Raw genomic sequence first — 21697 nt, 5'->3', positions numbered from 1 at the left:
TTTTTACCAAGATGACATTGGCAATCCAATCAGGATAATAGATCTCCTTGATGAATCCAACTTCCAGGAGCTTGCTGACATCCTCTCCAATGACGGCATATTGTTCTAATTCGAATGCCTATTGTTTTTGCCTCACTGGTTGGTGGTCGGGATTAATGTTTTGCATGTGGACCATTACTTTTGGGCTGATGCTGGGCATGTCTTGGTGGGACCAGGCGAAAATGTCGACATGACGTCGGAGGAGGTCCATGCATGATCTGGTCCTGCAGATTTGGAGCTAGCAATGAGCCGACTTATACAATGCAAGTTGGGTCGAACTCGTTGAGGGGAATGGTTATAAGGTCTTCCACTAGAGATCCTCTTTTGAGCAACTCTTCCCGGGGATCGAGGGAAGTGATGGTCATCGTACGGTGCCGCATACTTAGAGCTGTGAAGTAACATTAGAGAGCTTCCTGCTGGTCTCCTTTGACCTGCCCGAGGATGACATTGTAAACAGAAGCATAGTCGACCACAAGAAAGTCAATCATTGTCTGGTTTTGTCCATCTCCTGCAGTGACCGAAAGCTGTGTGGATCCCTCAAAGGTGACCCTGTCTCCTGCGAATCCGAACAATGGGGTATTGACAAGCCAAAGTCGAGACCTTTTGATTCCCATTTTGTTGAAGGAGTTAGCAAAGAGGATGTCGACTGAGCTGCCATTGTCCACAAGAATGTGATATACTTTTTGGTTAGTTATGGTCATGGCCACGACCAGAGCGTCATCATGAGGATGGGAGATTCCGTAGGCATCCTCCTTGGTGAAGGTCAATTTGGAAGGGAGCATTCTCTGCTCTTTTAGTGGTCTGTATGTGAGGTGGACGTGGTGTTCTGAGATGCTGTGACTGACTCTCCAAGCATGAGCTTTGTGTGCTCGGTTCAAGTCTCCTCCTCTCGCAGGCCCACCAAAGATGGTGTGGATCTCACCAGTAGCCTCGTTGTTTTCACCTCCAAGCTGCTCGTTCCTCCAATTTAATCGTTTTTCTCTCCTGACATATTCTTGGAAGTATCCGTTGCAAATGAGGGCTTCGATCTCCTCCTTGAGTTCGAAGCAATAAATGGTAGAGTGGCTGTGGTCGCGGTGGAAGTGGCAGTACTTCCACTTATCCCGCTTGTCTGCGTTAGTCCTCATCTGGTTTGGCCACATCAAAAGTCTTTTGTCCCGAACTTCCATGAGGACTTGCTTGGGTGTAGTGTTGAGGGGAGTGTAAGAGTGGAACCTGCTCTCAGGTCGTCTTCTTGGACATTCACCTCTGGTCAGATCGTCGTCCCTTCTACGCTTGTTACTGCGAGTCGATGCTTGCCCCTCCTTAGGCCGTTTCTCCCTAGCCGAGCCCCCTGCACTCCAGGTGGCTTTCCGTGAGCTAAAAAGCTCCTCGGCATTGGAGTACTTCTGAGTTCGGTTGAGGAGCTTGGCCAATGTCGTCAGGGGATTCTTGCCGAGCGATAAGAGGAATCTCCCCTCCTTCAGGCCGGACATCATAGCTGCTAATACGATCTTATCTGAATAACCCTCCACTTGCATTGCTTCCAAGTTGAAGCGTTTAATATAGTTCTTCAACATCTCGTCCTCCTTCTGAGTGATGGTAAGGAGGTGAATTGTTGGCTTTTGCCTATCTCTTCCACCAATGAAGTTGTTGATGAAGGCCTTGTTGAACTATGTGAACGAGTTGATGGACTTTGGCTTCAATTGGAGAAACCATTTCCGGGCTTCTCTTAACAGAGTCAAGGAGAATGCTCGGCACATCATCATGGTCGGGGCACCATGAAGCTCCATTCATGCCCTGAAATATTCCAGATGCTCGGCCAAGTCGGTTGACCCCAAGTGGGGGTAATCTACGACATCTTGAATCTGGGCGGGAGCTGAGTTTGCATGATATCGTCAGTGAACGGCTGCCCAGTTTCCTCCAACATAGCTTCTATCGAGGTCGGAGCGTGCGTGTGATAGGCTTGACATATATCGTCGATATGACCTCGTAGCTCTTTGAGTTCAACCTTCCAGGGATCCTCCTTCTCGGCCACTGTCTCGGGAGTCTTACCACACTTTTTATTCTCCAACGTATGACTTAGGTCGGAGGCAGCCAATGTAGTAGTTCTCGAGGCATGGGAGGGTGCACAACTCGACATCTTACTGTTTTGTTTGTTCCTCTGGGAGCCGGTAGGCGCTTACGATGGCGCAAAGACTTTAGTAGCTGTCTGAGCATTAGCTTCCTCAGCCCCCTGGTTGGGAGGAGGGATCTATCTTTCCAACATAAGCCTTATTTGATCGATGGTACTGGTCAGTGCTTCAACTTAATGTTCCAGAGAGACAAGCTAACCTCCCCGGCTCCGGAACTACTGCACTGGACCTGCGGGTGCATAATCAGCCTGAAGGTGGGAGGGTGAGTCCCGATGGTCCATAGACTGTTCTGCCAGTGCAGAGTTGGTGCAGCAGTAGTGGTCTCAACCTTCTTTCTCCCTTTTGCCATTTGTAGGATCATTGTAGATGATGAGAATGGTTTTCAATGTCGATTCCCATTGACGGCACAAAAATGTTGAAGCTGATTTCTGAACGTCCTCCATAGACTGCTTGATACCTAAAGGAGAAGACAGAGACGAATACCTTAGCTGTAGCAGGGGACCCTTTAATGCCAAACTCAGGTAGGTAAGCTAGGTCTAGTAAAATGTAAGGTTTTAGATGTGATGTTTTTTGCGTACCTTTTATTGTAGAACAATTCTCTATTTATAGTTAATAGTGCGGTGACGTAGATGACAATCTCCTTGTTTGGTAGGTGTGTATTGTAGAGGGAGTCTTAACTCGAACGTGTCGAGATAATCTTTCGAGATACTCGGTGAAGATCTCGAAGAGATCTCTTTGATAAGCTTTGAGTGGTCGAGATTAGAAGAAACATGTAATAGGAGGCCGAGGCCGACCTGAGCTTTTTGATGGGCCATGGTCGAGCTTCTCCTTTAACATTTGATTAGGTTACCGACCTGTCGACCTGCCCTGAATGTTGTATCCGAGCGCCGAGACCGAGCTCCCTTAGTAGAACATAAGAGAAGTCGTCATTTTATTATACCATGCAGGGACTCTCTCGTAAGTCTTCTGGGCAGGACGTGTCTGGTCTTATACGAGATCATGTCTCAGAGGCTTCTTCAGGAGATCTGTACATTAGCTCGGACATGGATGGGGCCATGGAAGAGCTCAACGTTGTACAATAAAGTACAGTAGTATCACTTCTAGTCATTGAGGAATTCCTTGGTCATGACTAGCGCTGGCCGACCATGCGACGGGCAGAGATGTCTGAGCCGACCCATACTTCTGACTAGCTCATCTTTACCCATAATAGCAGATAAATTATGAACAAGAAGTTTATACCTGATATAGTTAGGGTTTGAAATTTTGTAGCTAACAAATTGACATGAGAATCCTAAGTAGGCAACTAAAGTGTCAAAATCTTAGGGTAGCCTGTTTGTTCTTTAAGTCTAGTTGTTCACAACCCCAAGTGTAGGGTTGCGATGTAGTAATAATCTCGGTGAGATCGAGGTCAATTCCACAGGGACTAATCTTGTGTATTTTCTAAAAGCAACTAGAACTAGAATTAGAAGAAGATGAAAACCTAAGTCTGAAATTATAGAGAGTAATTGTGAGAGATTTAATGAAAAACTTAAGAAATTCAAAGGTGGGAAACTAGGGTTTCCAAGGATCTACTTGTAGAGATCAGGGAGATCTATGCTTGATTCAATAACGCAACTGGAATTAGAGTCCTATCTTATCCAATTGGAAGATATCTCAGTAAAATCAAATCCGAACTTTTTTTGACCTAATTCTCAATGGATGAGAGATGTGAGAACTGGAAGTGATTCCATCACCCAACCATGCCTATGGGATGATGGTGAACAACGAAATTTTCTAATTTCACAATCTCAATATATGAAAAGAACATACTCAAAGCTATTGCAGATCTATTGTAATTTAAGTCACAACAAACCATTAAAAAACTGAAAGTATTTCTTATAATCAAACTAGAATCAAAGATAATTCAACTTAAACATGAATCAAAGCAATAAAAAACATCCCATCACACTACAAGCTACGCCTCTTAGCCCTAGCTAAAAGGTTTAGCCAACCATAGACATGATTGAACTAGAATCTCTTAAGAAAAACATAAACATAATTAAGGAAAGGGAAGAAAAAATCTTAGCGATGGCTTCTCTACGCTTTTGATCCACTCCACAAACCCTAGAAGATGCCTAAGAACATCATGGGGAGTCCTATTTATAGTTGTGAAACTCCAACTTTCGCACCTAGTTGGAAAACTCTAAAAATCGCCTTAAGTTTACGCAGTTTTCCAAAATAGGTTTCACTCTGCACAATTTCACAGAATGCCCTAGCGGTTCAGAATATACTTCTTCAAGACACTTTTAGAAATATGTTTGTTTTCAGGATAATTTCAAGATTCCTTTTCTTCACTTCAAGTCTTCAATGCTCTTCATTCCTCACTTAGCTTTCTTGGATCTTTAGCATGCGAATTCTTCAATCTTGGCCTTCTAAGATCCATCCATTCCTTTGGTGATTCTTGAGCATCAAATCCATGCTTTTAGCACCCTTTTCAATCAAAGCTCTTAAATTCACCTTGCAACACAAACATAAGTAAAATAAAACATTAAGCATTATCATGTTCATAAAACCAGGTAGTAAATGGGGGATAATATGCAATATTTGACCCTCAACACCCACCCATCATCAAGTTAGGCTAAGTCAGGCCTAAATTTAAGGCCCAACTGAGATCAAGCAGACTGGTCTCAAGTTGCACTAGGCTAGGCCCAGGCCATGAAAACAACAGTCAGGGGCAGAAATGTGTATTAGCCGCTGTAATTTTATTACGTATCATCAAAGTACATTCAGAAATTGCTTAATAGGTCGTTTTTACCCTATCAGGCTCGAGAATAAATAGTTTGGCCTGTCTCCGATTTAGAGTAAAATGGTCTGGCCTATAAAGTGGGTCGGATCATCGCGCGTGCCATTGATAACCTATGTGGGCAGGTCAAGTGGGGTAGGGTACTCATTACTCAACCCAAACCTGACCCATTTCAACTAAATGGGGCTCTATTTTTTGTCATGGCTAGCTACCCTCTTAGCTTAGCGTAGGGCTACAACTTGGACCCAAGTCAACACGAACCAAGGTTCAGGTTGGGTTCGGATTGGAAAATGCCCACCAGATTTAAATTCAGGTCAGTATCAGCAAATTCGGGTCGGGTTAGGACGGATAGGGAATATTCACATGGGCGGGTTGGATTGGATCCAGTGTATAGAGGACTTCATGCTGGGCACCTCAAAGAAACAAAAGCCCCATCAGCCCCATCAATGCAATTTTTGTTCAGCAATACACAAATAGGCAGGAGGAAACAGCAGGAACACTTCACATTCATATATATATATAAAATGAAAGGCTAAAGGCTAATTAACTAGGGTTTGAGCATGAATTTAGGGCTCTCAGTACCCGGACCCATGGGTACAGGATTGACCTGACCTAATTTTAATGTGTCCAGCAAACCTTGTCTTGGACCTGTTAAGATATTGGGATGGGTTCAGGTTTCACCTTTTTGGAAAGGTCTAGCCAGATCGAGGCGTGGACCATTGACTTGGATCAAGTTAACATGAGACCTGTCCGGGTTTGATCCAGTTAGTTTTGATAGTGCTATTATATATGTTAAATATGTGTTTGGATATTCATGTGGCAAACTGAGGTTTCTGTCGTCACGTACATTTTTTTTTTTCTTTCGAAAGATCACGCAAATTATATTAAATGAAGAAAAAGAAAACTAATAAGAGATTAGCAGCTCTCTGATTAGCAGAGCTGCTGAGAGAGCAAACAAGACTAAACTCCAAGAAAAAGAAGGTCATAATCCTTCAGAAAATTTACATGAACAGCCCATTCTAAAATTAAACGCTTAGCTTTAGAAGAAACAACGCAAGCAGAGTTCATGATATCCCTGAAGCATCTTCCAATTTTTTCTTCCCAAACTGACTACCAAATTGCAAGAAGAGCCATTCTCCATAAGTGAGACCTATGCTTGCCTAATCTGACCCTGTGCCAAGCTTTGAAAAGGGAGTCTACGGATTCTGGAGAGCACCAGCTGATGCTGAAACGATCGCAGAAATCTGCCCCAATTGAAGAGATGAAGGGGCAGTGGAGCAGAAGATGGTCGACTGATTTTTCCATCTTCATACAGCACAAGCAGATATTAACTAAGCACATCCCTTTCTTCCTTAGATTATCTACAGTCAGGATCCTCCTCTTACTACCTAGCCAACCGAAAGCAATTATCTTGGGCAGAACCAAATATTTCCAGATTTGCTTGCACAGAGGATCATCATTTGAAGCAGATAAATCCAACTGATTATTAAATGATTTAACCGAGAACTTGCTGGATTTGGCCATCCTCCAGATCAGCTTATCTTCAACAAAGGGGTTTGGCGAAGATTTATAAATGCAATCCAGGAGATCCACATACTCCTGGATCTCCTAGTCTTGGAGATTCCTCCTACACTCCACATTCCATTCTATTTTCCCAGCAAAAGCAGTATAACAGTCAGCTACAAGGATGGCTTGATTTGGAGCAAGAGAATATGATCGAAAAATTTTCTTTTAAAGGCACATCACCCACCCGTCTTTCCAAAACTAAATGTTGGAGCCTTTGCCTAAATCAAAATCGACACCTTTTAGAACTTCTTTTTGCACTGAGAGAATACCTTTCCAAAGTGACGAGGCCCTATAACGGGAGGAGTCTTTGGTCCACCAGCAACCCTCTGATCTTCTGTATTTGCTTTTAATGATCTTGTTCCATAGACTGTTGTCTTCTGTACCTAATCTCCAGATCCACTTACCTAACAGAGCCCAGTTCATAAGTTTCAAATTTTTAATCCCTGCCCCGCCTTGATGATACAGTAAATTTGACAGAATGAATACACCGCACAACACATCACACACATCCACGCACGATGACACATACATACACACGTGCGCACACACAACTATAAGGTACAACACAACACACATTTCTGAGGACCAAATTGCTATTTAAACCGTCAGCTACAAGACAGTATATTTGCCAGAATGAACACAATTCAGAAGGCCATCTTTTGAAATTATGACTAAATAACATCAGGCATGAGATACTGTAAACTCAGGTGCAGCACAGATGTTCGTCCTCCAATTATTTTTTTTTTTTGTTTTTTTGTTTTTTTTTTTTGAGAGAGAATGAAAAAATTTTATTAAACAAAAACAAAATAAAAACAACTACAGCAAAGCAGATCCCAAGAAAATCAATATTACATCCCTTGCTAGCTTCAATTCTATCATCTTCAAAGACCCAACCTATAACATGAATTGAACAAACAAAAGCATGCGTTGAATCGATGGCTAACCATCAATCAGTAGTATACACACACATGCATACATGCATACACGAGAAACAGAGGTAAACTCAGCGCACGCACACCCACACACATGCGCATGTGCAGGAATATGAACACGTGCTTCAATCCTATCATCTTCAAAGACCAAAACTAAAACAAATTCAATAACAGGAATAGAGCAAACATAAGCACCCACCAAATCTATGGCTAACCACCAAGCAGTAATAGCAGCAGCAGTAGCATATACACACATGCAAACATATGTATGCAGATAAGGAGGAACAGAGTTGCAAGGTTAACTTTACATTTATTAAGAAAACACAAAAGCAATAGCCATGGCGATGGCGCAAAGAATACACCACTAACAATTACAAACCCAAACAAAGCCTTAAGATAACAAATGTCCACTATCAGCGATCCAGATTCCCATTACACCACTTCCCTCTTGACATTCCATGAAATCTTCTCCGATGGCCTGCATTTAACGGGGGAAAGCTGCTGGATGGTTAGGTCATCTAATGGGGAAGATTCTAGAGCATCTCCAACCAACGATGCAGTCACTCTATAAATGCTGAAGGTCCCTAAAAATCTAACCCACATGGACAACTTGTTAGACCTAGCAATTCCGTGATTGAACACTGAATATTTCCTCGTAACCAATAGCGGTTGATCAGACACGAATCTTCCATAGCATCCATAATGAGGTTTTGATCCCAAATCGCACTGAAACTGCAATTTGAAGACATATGCTCCATTATGAATAGTGGGAGACAGCAGTCACCATTTGTCATTTTGTATTTGATTCAACTAAATGCCTGTATTCAATTCACTTGTGAACCAAAACACAGGGCGACAGTGTCTATGAATCATTAACAGTGTCATCTTCTTCTGGTTTGACATAGAACTCGATATATGCGATTCGACTAGGTTGTTGGTACCCGCCAGGATCACCATGCGGAGGATGTTGGACCCCAGGTCTTACAACAGATACAAGGTGCTGGATTTTCAACATCCCACCTCTCCCAATCGTCAGTTTGCTTCCTCTATTATCCTTCAATACAATGCTAGGAATGTTTGAAGTCGTCGCACGAAGAAACTTGTACTTGTACCTTTGCAGATGGAAGCAAGGATTAATATAATTTGATTGGTGATAACAAAACAGATAAGATATATAAGATGGGATCAAAAGATACCTGTAAGAGACTTGATGGTCGCATTGGAATGCAATCAAAAGATCAGTATTTGCATAATACAAGAAGTCGATCTGTCAAGAAAGATCAGTGCTTCAAGCTGGTGATGTGAATCAAAGCTAAGTAACCAGTTTCATTTACACTAGTACTTGCATAATCATAAGAACAGATATGAAAAGAAAAACTGTGGTACTCCAGCAGGGCATGGCCATCCATCTGCATGCTGCATGTGGCACACATGCACACATACACAAACCATCCAAATATGGGCCCCATTCTAGATGAGGCACAGCTTTAGAATCAGATTATTTGGACATTTTTGAACTCAGATAAATGGACGTTCATAATTCATTTGATGAATACAGACCATCGACTTTCACATTTGACCTGTCCATCTGATGGCCACTGATCAGACAGTTACAAATTTATGAGTCTGTTCAGTGTGAATTCTAGGTTATTATCGATCCACAATTTGGGCAGGCATACAAATAGGCTGCATTTTCAATGGCAGTGAGCAGTCACATAAACCCTCATACTCTGCCAACACATCAAGATATACCTGCAAGTCTCCATGGCCTTCACCCCTAAATGTAACAGACGGGGGGTCTGGTTGTAGAATTATCTGAATGCTTGAGCCTGGCCATTCTAGATCATCGATTGCCTCCTTCAGCACAGCAGACTGACAAAGCCTTCTCATTAGTTAATATGAATCGTCTGTCCATCGAATGGAAGTGAGATTTACAAAGCACAATTGATCTACCCAAATAAGATGACAGCTATTTTGAATCAGCAATAGCACAGAATCACAAAAGAATTTACCTTAACAGTAAAACTGACTGGGACATTTCCTGTAGGCTCGAAATTGTAGTCCCAGGAAACAGTATCAGGGATCCTTGTCCTGATCTCCGCATAGATACACGCATTAGGTGAATCAACTGACCTAGCCACACACAAACGAATACCATTAGACAAACTCCCAAGACAACTTATGGCCACACAATGCAAAGATAGAAGCAATAAATTCATGATTTTATGAACTGTTGTTTTGTTTTTATGCATTTGATAGATGAAATGTCGTTTCGTTTTTATGCATTTGATAGATGTTTAGCAAGAGATGATGGGGGCGTCGGAAGGTTTAATTAAGATTCGAAAGCACTAGTAATCACATAGGTTTCTGTTTGATAGAGAGTAATGATACTTCTTTCTTCATTGGAGGGTGATATAATCTATTTTAAAGTTCATAAAATCAAGGATAAGTGATATAATCATAATGAATGTTGTTGTTGAGATGCCATTGCCCATTCCTACTCGAGCATTTTAACAGAGCATTCTTAGAGGGTGCAAGGGTCGTGGGCATCAAATCCAATATTTCATTCACTGAGTTGAATATTTATGTAAAGCGATTTTGAGTACTGACCAATATGCCTCAAAAACCTGAAATGGTCATATGACTCTATTTCTGATACTACTCTCCCTCAAGCCAAGACCAGTTTTCTGGAAAGCATTGCATGTTTATTCCCAAATGATTCAATGATCACGATATCTGCGACTTCTCATTCTTCATGAGTTTATGACTGATTTGCCAAAGTCTTCTTATGCACAAGATCATTTACTTCAAGCATGGAAATAAGGATTGGACAACACTTCTGAAAGGACATTCAATAATCACAATACAGGACAGTAGTAGTTAAAATATAAAAATCTATCAGCATTTTCAAAAGCCAGTGAACTTTGTTGTCGATTCTACAAATGTTTATATCTTGTTTCTGTACTTGAACAGGATTTTGTTTCAACTTGAACAGGATTAAAAGAATTACACCTCGTGAATGCACATCCTCAATAAAAACCTGTGTATGGTTCTTCAACCCCTGTTACAATTTATAATAGTAAAGATTCTTTCCCAAACCCATTGCTAGGCAAGTCATTTATTAGGCAACAATAGTCAGTTACTCTTTGCACCCTTTAGACATAACATTTCTTCATCGAAAACCAAGGTGTGAATATCCATACTCATGCACAATTGCCAACTTGAATTACTCAAAGTTGATATCAGCGCCAAGAACTGTTGGATATTGAAATGTTCCAAGAAATGCTTCTGTACCCTAATTGAGTCATGAAGAAGACATCTCACATCAGCTTTGTGTTGTTGTTGTTGTTGTTTTTTTTTTTTTTTTTTTTGATTTCTTACTCTCTCTCTCTCTCTCTCTCTCTCTTTGCATGAGCCACATGTATACAAATTAACCCAAATCATTTCTTTTTTACAACAACATCTGTGCCCAATAGTACTTTAAAGGCTTTGTTTGACATTGTTGAATTCTTCCAACCCTTCTCCTTTATTGCCATCACATCATACTTGCATAAACATGTTATGCAATTTTGATTGGTAAAAAATTCCATTCCAGTGAAATAATCTCTCGAGTCTATGAAGGGGGCTGCAGATACTAGAATTTAGGATGAGTAGTCTTGCCAATCAACTCTCATGCAACTGCAGAACTGGTAATTGCAATGAGCCATGCATGTTGGGAAATTGCATGTGAATAACTCAGCATGTGTTGAGCTTGAGTTTCGGACACTGATGCGGACACCAGACCATTCAAAGTACATCAACGCAGAAGGCCTGCGTTACTCGTGTTAATGTGGTTAGATGATGGGTACGGGTCGGGTCTTTAGAGGTTGAAGACCTTAAACATGTGTAAGTTGCTTGAAGGAGATATTTGGACCATTGGATTGTAACGAGGGTGTGATCGGACCGTTAGACCGTCACGGCCCCACTTTCATTGCACTATCATTGGGGCCCATTGGGCATCTTGGATTTGAGTTTATCTTATGAATATTTTATTTATTTGAGTTTTGAGATAATGTGTGCGTAATTTTTTGTGCAAAATTCTTTTTTTGAATTTTTTTTCAGTCGGGGTATTTTGGTCATTTAGTATAATTACGAATGGGTGTTTTGCCCTAAACCTAATAATGCAATATTAGGTTTATAAAAAGAAAGAGCTTTTGCTTCTTCAAGACCAGACAATTCCGTCTTTGACTTTCGATGATTTAAAGAGGGCGTGAGGCCCAAAGAAGTGATTTCTCATATTCTTCTTCTCTCTCCTTCTTTCTTTTCTCAAGTTACTCTCTTTTTTAAACCTCTTTTCTTCATTTTCTTTTAAATTCTCTAGAACTAGAAGCCGATCTATTTTCTTTTCAACCCAAATATTTAGATCTTGGAAGATTTTTTCCCCACATTTACATATTTTGACCTTCTTCAAATCCTATCACCTAAGGCCTTAGATTTGAAGAATCGTCAATTTTTATTTTTTACTTTTATTCTGAATCTTTCAGATTTTCCAATCCAAAAAATTAATATTTCCTAGATTAGAAAATCCACTTGGATCGTTAGACGGACTTATTGCAAGACGAAAGTCCTATCTTTCGCCGGATCCGATTAAATTCATATTTTAAGGTTCAATACAACGTGTTTGTGATGGATGGTCATGATCATTGCTACATTCTTTTTATTTCCTTTTTGTGTTTATGATATATAGAGCTGATTTTATTTATTTATTTATTTGTTGCTAAAGATTAAATCTGCCCCTTTCAAATACCACATTCATTTAGGGTTGGATTAGGCCGTCCTACATCAGACACCCCTTCACAAGATAACCTGCATGATTGAATAGCATGCCATGGCTCCATGCATGAGTCCTCTCTGCAATGCCCAGTGACAACATGTTTTCCATGTGTTGTGAACATCTGATTTGTGATTAATAATGGAACTGTTTTCTCAGGTACTACTAATTGCATTCCAAGAAACATCCACAGGCTTTTAGCATCTAATCAGTACACAAGTTATTTGATGGACCATATTTTGTAGAAGCAATATATTTGGAAGTGAGGGTGACAAGCCAGGTTTCAAGACATGCATCAATTTCTGCTTGGCTTTCATCTCCACTCATATTCATGATTATTCCAAAAGTCGTTGAACAAACACAATAAGAAACTACTATGCCCTTTAAGAATGCAATCATTCTTAAATAAGGCTGAAACGGTAAGGAAACAAGGTGCACATTTCCTCCAATTGATGACTGTGTCATCCAATGCCAAGTGGGGAAGGGTCTTGGAAAATAGAGACCAGTTGCAAATATCCTCGCAAAAACTAAAGCGAAAAGGCATAATAATTTTACAAGGTCATTAAATTTCCCTTAATAGCCAAACATTGCACACTTGGTCTCCTGAATAACGCACCTATCCTGTTTATCAGATATTCCACTAAGAAAGCAATTGCTGCCGAGGCAATTAAATAATAATTGCACAAGATCACTAATTTCCCTTAACAGCCGAACATTGCACACTTGGTCTCCTGATGACACACCTATCCTGTTTATCAGAGATTCCACTAAGAAAGCAATTACTGCCTTGCCAAGGCAATAGTATTACATCGCAAGCAACCCAACAGGAATAAATCATCCCTACACAAAGGGCCTTTTTTCAAAATATGTTGACTTTTGACTACTTCTTACACAGCTGAGTCCAACATTAATCATGAGTAAGATAGGATTCCTCCATCCAAGCAGTCAAACCTCTCATATGAGAAGGAAATAAAGTGATGGTCCATTCTTACTAGGACTCCTTTGCCAGTACATCTGTCATCAAATCATTTCTTTTATGATAATCTTCATCAATATAATTCACGTAATGTACATATTCTGGATTCTTTAGTGCGTTTGAGTGTGACAGTTGTTCTCCTGCATCAATGGCTTAAAATAGCTCTAGTAGTTCAGACGTTGCAAAACTAGAACATGGGAATATCACTCAAAGTTTACAGCCAGAAGATTACCAGTGATTATGATCACAAAGGCTTTAGGTGATACAGATATCAAAATAGTAGTTCTAAAATCAGGAAGACAGGCATTCTTGTGAACAGTTCCAATGTCATTTTTAAAATTTGGTTGGTATGCTAATGAATTGAGCTGTAAACATTCAATTAAATTGAGGGGAAAAGAAAAAAAAAATAAAAATAGCATTTCCTCATGCTCAAATGATGAAGAAGCCCCCATATTGTCTCAAATCCAACTTGAAATGCCATCATGATGCAGGCCTACAGCCCATCTAGGACTAATATAGGGCCCGTAGAAGATGTAGGCCCATAGCCCACCGTAGGCCCAAAATGTGCTGATTTTTGGACGGTTTAATCTAAATTAAGAATTATAATTTACTATGTTTTAGAGATATTAGGGGCAGATTTAAAGATGTGATTTATGGAATTGAAGATATGCGGAGGATGTGATTGATATGATTAAAGATATGGGGCTGATTGAGAGATATAATTACATTCTGTGTTTGCTTTTTATTATTAGGATTTTACCACATTAAGGAATATTAGAGTGGTTTGAAATAAATTATGACTGATTTGAAATCAATCTCTTAGTTAGGGAAAATTTAATTAAAGATTCATTGAGGTATATAAAAGAAGGTGGTGTAGGACTTGGGACTCGTTTGGCTTCTCTACTCTAATTCAGTTATAGCTTTTTCAATAAGAGCTACTCTAACTCTTTTTGTTATAGCTCTTGTTTTAAATAAGTTTGTTTGGTAAAATCACTTTTTCAAAACCGGAAAAGCTATTATTTGAAATAAGCACGTTTTGACAAAACATTTAAATAGGAGCTTTTTTTAAAGGGTAATTGATGTCATTTTTAAAGATTACGAAAGCTCCATTATAAGAGCAATTGAGATGGTTGTTTTTGGTGGATCTCGCCAAAGATCGATCGTGCCCCAAATGGCAAAAGACGGGATGGCTACATAAGATCTTTATGTTTAAAGACATTTGGGCCATCCATTATGTCGGATATTGAATGTGCACTGTTCATCATATGGAGCCTACCATTAATATGGACCGTCCATCGTGTGAGCCAAACTTTCAAAGTGGGTCGTCCATCATGTAAGACCTGTCTTGGATGTGGACCATTCATCATTAGAGGCCCACCCTAACGACTTGACATAGGCCATCCATCATGTAGGGCCCACCATCATTGCTAATTGTCCTTTATGTGGGGTTCCTCAATCTCTGCTACCCATCACCCACACGCGGAGTCCACATTTGATGTGTCCATAGTGTGGGTCCTACCTTTGAAGTGGATTTCCATCATATGGGGCCCACTTTTGATATCCACCATTCATTGTATAGGACGCACCTTCTATGTGGATCATTCATCATGTGGGCCACTTTGGATATGGGTCATCTATCACGCGAGAGCTTGGATGTGGACTGCCCATTAGGTGGGGCCTAGTTGATGTGGACTGTCCATTACAAGGGGCTACACTTTAATGTGGGCCTTCCATCATGTGAAGCCCACTCCATCCATTATGTGGCCAACCTTGATGTGGACCATTCATTGTGTAGGCGGGCCCCACCTTCAATATGGGTTGTTCATTATGTGGGCCCACCTTGATGTGGACCATACATCATGTGGGGCCCCATGTTCAATATGGGTCATTCACCATGGGGGGCCCACCCTTGATGTCCACCATCCATCATGTGGGACCCAACTTTGTTGTGGACCATTTATCATGTGGGGCCCACTTGATGTGGATGGTCCATCATGTGGGACCACATTTTGATCCAAGTCATCCATCATGTGGGACCCACCTTTGATGTCCACCATCCATCATGTAGGTACCACCTTTGTTGTGAATCATCCATCATGTGGGTCCCAACCTTTAATATGGGTCATTCATCATGTGGGCCCACCTTTAATGTTAGCCTTCCATCATGTGGTCCCACATTCAATGTCCACTATCCATCATATGGGTCCTACGATTGATGTGGACCATCCATCATGTGGGGCTCACCTTTGATGTGACTGTGCATTATGTGGGCCCACCTTTGATGTGGACCATTCATCATGTGGGGCCGCACCTTCAATATAGGTTGTTCATCATGTGGGCCTACCTTGGAAAGATTGTAAGGAGAAGAGAAGAGGACAAGATGAGAATTACTTGAAAAGTTTAAGAACAAAATTGTCCAAAAATTAATGAAAAGATGTCTACCCGCTTATGCCAAATAAACTTTTTTTTTTTCAAAAAGTAACCCCTCTCTAACTTATAAAATTAGAACGTATTTGCTACTTTCTAAACAAATAAGCCATCTAATTAGACTTTTACCAAACAATCTAAAAGGTTATTTATTTATTTATTTAAATAAAATAGAAATAAGCCAATAAGCTCTAATATGTAGAGATGCCAAACGCTCCCTTAGTCATTTGAATATTTTTTGAAGTGTGAATTTTCAAAAAGTTTTTGTAAGAGTGTTGATATCAATAAAGTTTCTCTCCTTTCTACTCAATTGTTCCTGTGGGTATACTTTTTTTAAAATTTTTTACAATTTAGGTATCGAGATCTCATTGACATAATAACCGAGTTACATCATTTTGGAATCAGAGCAGGTGATCGTTGAGAAAACTACCAACTCTACAACATCTCCTAATGGCTTTGAAGAAGGTAACAAAAGAAGAGTGTGTAATTAATCCAATTGATCCACATACTCGCAGAGTGGGTAGATCAACTCACTTATGCAATAGGCAATCTTACTAATGAAGTGGGGGAGCTCCAACGTTGAGGGAATTCAAAAATCGAAGTTGGAGCATGCAGACACGTAAGGGAATGTCCCCACCAAAGTCTAACCAACAGCGAGTGACCTTGGCTTTTGAAGACACCAATGATCGAGTCCTTCGATTGTTGGATCGTGACAAAGAGCCTAGAATTCAAGTACAAATTCCAGAAACAACGAAGAGATCCACAGAGTCAGAGGAAAAACTAAACCGATTGATGCATTAAAGTTGGACCTACACGTGATTCACCAATGGGATCAATTGATGGATCCAATGATAGCGTTAGTCACATTGATAGACATGCAAGTGGGTCTAAATACTCAAATTGAAATAACTTTACAAAAGATGATCATGGCACAAAAAATGAAGCAAATGTTTCAGGATCCACAAAGAACTTTAAAGTTACAACGAACAAGTCGGCACTCACAAAAGCACAGGCAAAAAAGACATCATCTACAGTGGACTCGAACAAAGGTTGTGCCGAGCCGATGGTTAGGTTTACATCATCAACTTCCACCAAGGAAGAACACGATTCATCGTAAATGTATTACAAGTCTAAAGGTTGAGATTAGTTTCCAACTTGAGAATTTGTTCTTTTGAAGATGGGAGAATTGATGCAGGCCCATGACCCATCTAAGCCCACAGTAGGGCCCGTCAATGACGTAGGCCCATAGCCAACCATAGGCCCAACATGTTTTGATTTGTTAACTGTTTATTTACAGATTTTGAGGCCTAAATCAATGATTGTAATTTTCTATTTTTGGAATATATGAGAGGCTGATTTAAAGATGGGATTGAAGATGTGATTGAAAAATATGAAGGGGATGTGATTGATATGATTGAATATATTGGGCTGATTTAGAAATATAATTACCTCCTATGTTTGCTTTTATTATTAGGATTTTACTATATTAAGGCCTAACTCTATTAAGGAAGATTAGATTGGTAGGATATAAATTGTTTCTTTTTTATTATTAGAATTTTACCATATTAAGGAAGATTAGATTGGTTTAAAATAAATTGTAATTGATTTGAAATCAATCTCTTACTTGAAGGATTTTAATTAAAGATTTATTTATGATCTATAAAGGGGGTGGTGGTGTAGGAGTTAGTCATTCGAAAAAATTTCTAAGTGTGAATTTTTGAAAGTTTTTGTAAGAGAAGGTTGATATCAATAAAGCTATCTCCTTCTCTAGTCTCTACTCCATTGTTTTTAGTGTATACTTCTTTTAATTTATGCAAGTTAGGTAGCAAGATCCCATTGGCTCGATAACCAAGTTGCACCACATCATTTCAATTTGGACTTTTGAAGCCCATGCCCCAAATATGAAAGCTAAGGAAGGAAACCACAATTTGGTTATTTCCACTTTATTAAACTAATGGCACTTCAAATTCCATAAGATAGTGCATCCAAGCATGCCCTTAAGGCTCATTTGGATCCCTAAAAAACTCGCTTACGAAATGGATTTCCATTTCAAGTGACTTAAAATGCGTTTAGTTGAGTTATTATACTTGGAAAAGCCTCTCCATTTGGACAAGATTATCCAAAATTATGAATGAAGTGCTAAGGAGGGAGGGTGAGATCTAGCTTTCTTGGGAAAGACTTTCCAAAAAAAGATCTTCACTTCACATCCATAACTGCAATTGTACTCCGCCATATGCAACGCAGCACCATACGAGCTGAATTTAAGGAGAGAATGTTCATATTTTAGAACCCTTTCATTATACGATTCTAGATCCACATGCATGCAACATATTGGACTTGGTGCATGTCCCGATTTGGATGGTAGGAAAAGAAAAGAAAAGAAAATGGATGACTTTTGCCATTATGGGATGTTTCACCATGTTTGGATGGCAAATGAAACATTAAATTTCAAAATGTAATCATCACCAAAACAGCATAGTCAAATTCTCACGCACAAAATAAAATGTGACTTTCATAAGAACTTTATGTGGATTTCCACTTGTTATGCCAACAAGACCCCCAAAATGGGATGCATGGGAACCATGTTCATGGGAAATCTTAGGAAGTCATCATTGCATAATAAATGCAGTTTTCTTTTCTTTTCTTTCCCGAACATCTAAACCGGCCCTTAAGGAAAGGGTTGTCCAAGATGTGTCAACCAAACACAAGAAGCAATTTTCATGAACAACCTTAGGGCCTGTTTGGTTGGGCAGATTGGATGGGATTGGAAGATAGATCCCAGGATTGGCCAGGCGTGCCAAACAGACATGGGATTCTGATCCCGGGATATAGCAATCCCATGGATCTTAAGACAATCCACTGACATCACCATCATTACCTTTAAATCCCATCCAATCCACCCTAATCCGTTCAAATTTGCCTAGGACGTGTTTGGTTCGAGGGATTGGAAGGTTTAATCCCAGGATTGGCTGGGCATGCCAAACAGACCCGATATAGCAATCCCATAGATCTTGCACCAATCCACTGACACAGCCATCATTACCTTGAAATCCGTGCAATCCACCATAATACCATCCAATCTGCCCGGCCAAACAGGCCCTTATCTACACGACCAAACACGATAAATGGAAAACCACTTCCTAGATTTAGAAACTAGAAATGAAAATCCATTTCTTAAGTGAGTTCTCCAAGGATCCAAATGAGCCTTCTACTTTCTAATGCCATGTTTGGAGACCATGGATTCTATGCCAAACAATGAAAAAGAAAAAGGGTTCTCCTTTGATGTGACAATTTTTGTTGTTTGGATAGTAAAGGAAGGGGTGGATTCTATCAAGCAATCATTAAACTTTTACATAATTTGGATTCTTGGCACAGGAAATTATGTGAGTATTGTGAGCGGAATATGAGGGTTCCACTTGCTATCCAAACAAGAACTCAAAACTAGAATCCATGTTTCAATCATTCACATGGCGATCATCATTAGATAATTGTTATTTTTTTCCTTTCTTTTGCTTTGGATTCCACCGAAACAAACATGCCCCAGAAGTCCACAGAAAACTAAAAGTATATGAACTTTACTTGCACTGATGGTACGACTCTTTACAGGGCTATCAAAGAAGCGAACGCATGAGACAATGTAGATTCAGCATTAAGGATTGAAAGGCCGAACAGGGGATTTACTTGAGAAGGAGCTGCATGTCAGGCCCTGGGTACCGAATTTCAATTACAGTTGCATGTCCGGGTGTGGAGAATGTGTTCAGGCAATCGACAAAGAGTCCCAAACTCAGTCCAAATCTCGGGCGTCCTTCAGCTGTATATTCGTAAGCAATGAAAAGCTGGGCATAAACAAAATTGTTTCCAATGAGAAAGAAGGCTAAAAATAAAAGGAAATAAAAAAAAAAAAAACCGTGGCGAGAAGAGAACTACTAGCAGCCATACAATTTTGTATGAGCCAAACTCAAGTGCCCGCGTGTGTGTTAGATTTCGTTCATCAGGTTTGCTCCACCACGAATTCTCCCTAGCTCTACCAAGGGGTCCACTCTATGGGTAGACTTCCTAGCCACTCATCAGACCGGGTCCACACATTGGGTGGGCTACATGTGTGCGAAGAATGGATGGTATAACCAATGTAGGCATTCAAAGCATATGTGCAGCCCATCCAACTAGTCGGCTGGCCTGAATCCTAAATCCTAGGCAAGGACAAATCCACCACAGGGCCATCCTCATGAACGGCCCGGATCCTGCAGGATGTGAAGCTGAGGATAACAATCCCGCCAAAGAGAATTCAAAAGGGGAGTTTGGGAATGGATGATACCTCGCGCTTTAGGTAGACCTTGGCCTGAACGCAACCGATTTCTTCGACGATGAGAACAATCCCGTGTTCGGATAATTCCACTACTGCATCCTGATTAGAAGAAGAAGACAGATTGATGGATGTTGAGAAAAAGAAACTACGAAACCCTAAAAATTTCTAGAAAGATAGATGGAGAGAAAGAAAGAGAGTGTGCGACCTGGTGGCGTTTCCATCGGACGGAGGAGAGAGCGTCGACCATGCCTTGGACGCTGTCGAGCTGACAGACGAGATCAGGGGCGTCTGCTCCGGCGGCAGCCTCCATCGAATCTAGAGTTGAAGAACCCTCCACCTCTCTCCGAAGCAATCTCTACCCGGATTCAAGGGAAATGGTACGCTTGCTTGCTGCGAATCAGTAACACTACAGACGGGGACAACGAAAAACCCTATGTACGGAGGGAAAAACACCGGGATTCCCTAAGAAAAATTTTAGGGTGTAATCATGCGTGTAAAGTGAGATGGGCGTCGAGTCGAGTCGGACCGATTCAGGCCTGACCCGACTCGATCCGATTTTGAAATAGGCCTGACCTAACCATGAACCGCCCAGTGCTGAGTCCAGCCGAGTTCAGTCTGGCCTGGACTAATCCGGACCGAGTCCGACCTAGTCACGAGGACCAAGTAAGGTCAAGTCGAGTCGGGCACAGCAGGTATTCACCAGGTTGAAGTCCCCTTAGATTCACTTGCCAGGGAATTACAACCTTCCTATCAAGTACAAGGCATCTTAGATTTAAAATGTCATATATATATATATATATATATATATATATATATATATATATATATATATATATATATATGGAAAAGGTCCTATCAGGTCGAGCTCATAAGAACTTTTCATGAGGTCTGAGCTGTGTGGGCCCTACCGTGATGTGTGTTGAACATCAACCATATCAGTTAGATGCACCATTCCATGGTGGGCCTCAGGCTTAAAATTCAAGTCAATTCGTGACTCGTGTGGGCCACACCACATACAAAAGTTGAGATGAATTACTCTTCCATTAAAACATTCATAGTCATCTGTTGGGCTCACCGAGATGTAGTTCACAAATCTAGCCCATCCATTATGTGTGTCCCACTTGGATGAGGGGTCAGACCAAGTTTCAAATGCATCCACATTTTAGGTGGGCCCCACCAAGCGTTTCTATATGTTTTAGGCATGTCATCACAAGATTTTAGATGGTATGACCCACCTGAGTTTCGGATACGGCTGATTTTTAGAATATCCCATAATTGAAAGGGGACCTATCAAATGTACGATGTTGATGTTCGACACACATCATGGTGGGGCCCACACAGCTCGACCTTATGGGAAGTTCTCATGAGCTTGACCGCATAGAACCTTTTCCTATATATATATATATATATATATATGAAGTCAAGTTTTGGATTGAGTCAAGTCAGTACCGAGTTTGATTTCAGGTCGAGTTCAATCAAGTTACTGGGTGACTTGTACTCGACTCAGTTTGAGTTCAGATTGGACGAACTCAACTCGATTTGGATTGACTCACCCGCTCAGTTCGAATCAAGTCGGATCTGAATGAGTCGAACGAGTCAAATTTACCAAGTCGTGCCTATCTCAAAAGGTGTGTACAACCTATCCTAACTTTAAGTTGTAATATGCCTAGATCCACTACTTGCCACAAACATGAATTTTCTGTTTGTTACATTGTGATTAGGCTACATCATCATACACAAATGCA

The 21697-nt window shown here is 40.5% G+C and overlaps 2 protein-coding genes across 3 annotated transcripts; both read right to left on the bottom strand.

Moving 5' to 3' along the window:
* Positions 1–440: 440 nt before the first annotated feature.
* Positions 441–2502, bottom strand: LOC131249575 (uncharacterized). The gene is made up of 2 exons (XM_058250378.1): positions 2353–2502; positions 441–1691 (listed from the first exon to the last, which is right to left on the bottom strand). The coding sequence occupies exons 1-2, from the start codon at positions 2500–2502 to the stop codon at positions 441–443; spliced, it is 1401 nt and encodes a 466-aa protein (XP_058106361.1).
* A 5221-nt stretch (positions 2503–7723) lies between these two features.
* LOC131248607 (uncharacterized) lies at positions 7724–20399 on the bottom strand. Of its 2 annotated transcripts, none has more exons than XM_058248956.1 (7): positions 20158–20399; positions 19962–20051; positions 19328–19482; positions 9446–9566; positions 9186–9305; positions 8630–8700; positions 7724–8545 (listed from the first exon to the last, which is right to left on the bottom strand). In XM_058248956.1, exons 1-7 carry the CDS (start codon positions 20260–20262, stop codon positions 8296–8298), a joined length of 912 nt encoding a protein of 303 aa, XP_058104939.1. In that variant the 5' UTR covers positions 20263–20399; the 3' UTR covers positions 7724–8295. The 2 variants fall into 2 exon arrangements, with proteins under 2 accessions (XP_058104939.1, XP_058104940.1); XM_058248957.1 differs by having other exon boundaries at positions 19328–19457; positions 20158–20319.
* Between the last annotated feature and the right edge of the window lie 1298 nt (positions 20400–21697).

The sequence above is a fragment of the Magnolia sinica genome, chromosome 6, assembly GCF_029962835.1.
Source record: "Magnolia sinica isolate HGM2019 chromosome 6, MsV1, whole genome shotgun sequence".
In the NCBI taxonomy this organism is placed as follows: Eukaryota; Viridiplantae; Streptophyta; class Magnoliopsida; order Magnoliales; family Magnoliaceae; genus Magnolia; species Magnolia sinica.
This window is presented reverse-complemented; position numbering and strand designations above follow the sequence as displayed.

Coding starts and splice junctions, on each gene's coding strand:
- LOC131249575 (XM_058250378.1), bottom strand. CDS start 2,502: ATGGCAAAAGGGAGAAAGAAGGTTGAGACCACTACTGCTGCACCAACT. Junction 1,692..2,352: donor GTAGTTCCGGAGCCGGGGAG/GTTAGCTTGTCT, acceptor TCGTTCACATAG/TTCAACAAGGCCTTCATCAA.
- LOC131248607 (XM_058248956.1), bottom strand. CDS start 20,262: ATGGAGGCTGCCGCCGGAGCAGACGCCCCTGATCTCGTCTGTCAGCTC. Junction 19,483..19,961: donor AGGTCTACCTAAAGCGCGAG/GTATCATCCATT, acceptor GTTTATGCCCAG/CTTTTCATTGCTTACGAATA. Junction 9,306..9,445: donor CAGTCAGTTTTACTGTTAAG/GTAAATTCTTTT, acceptor AGGCTTTGTCAG/TCTGCTGTGCTGAAGGAGGC.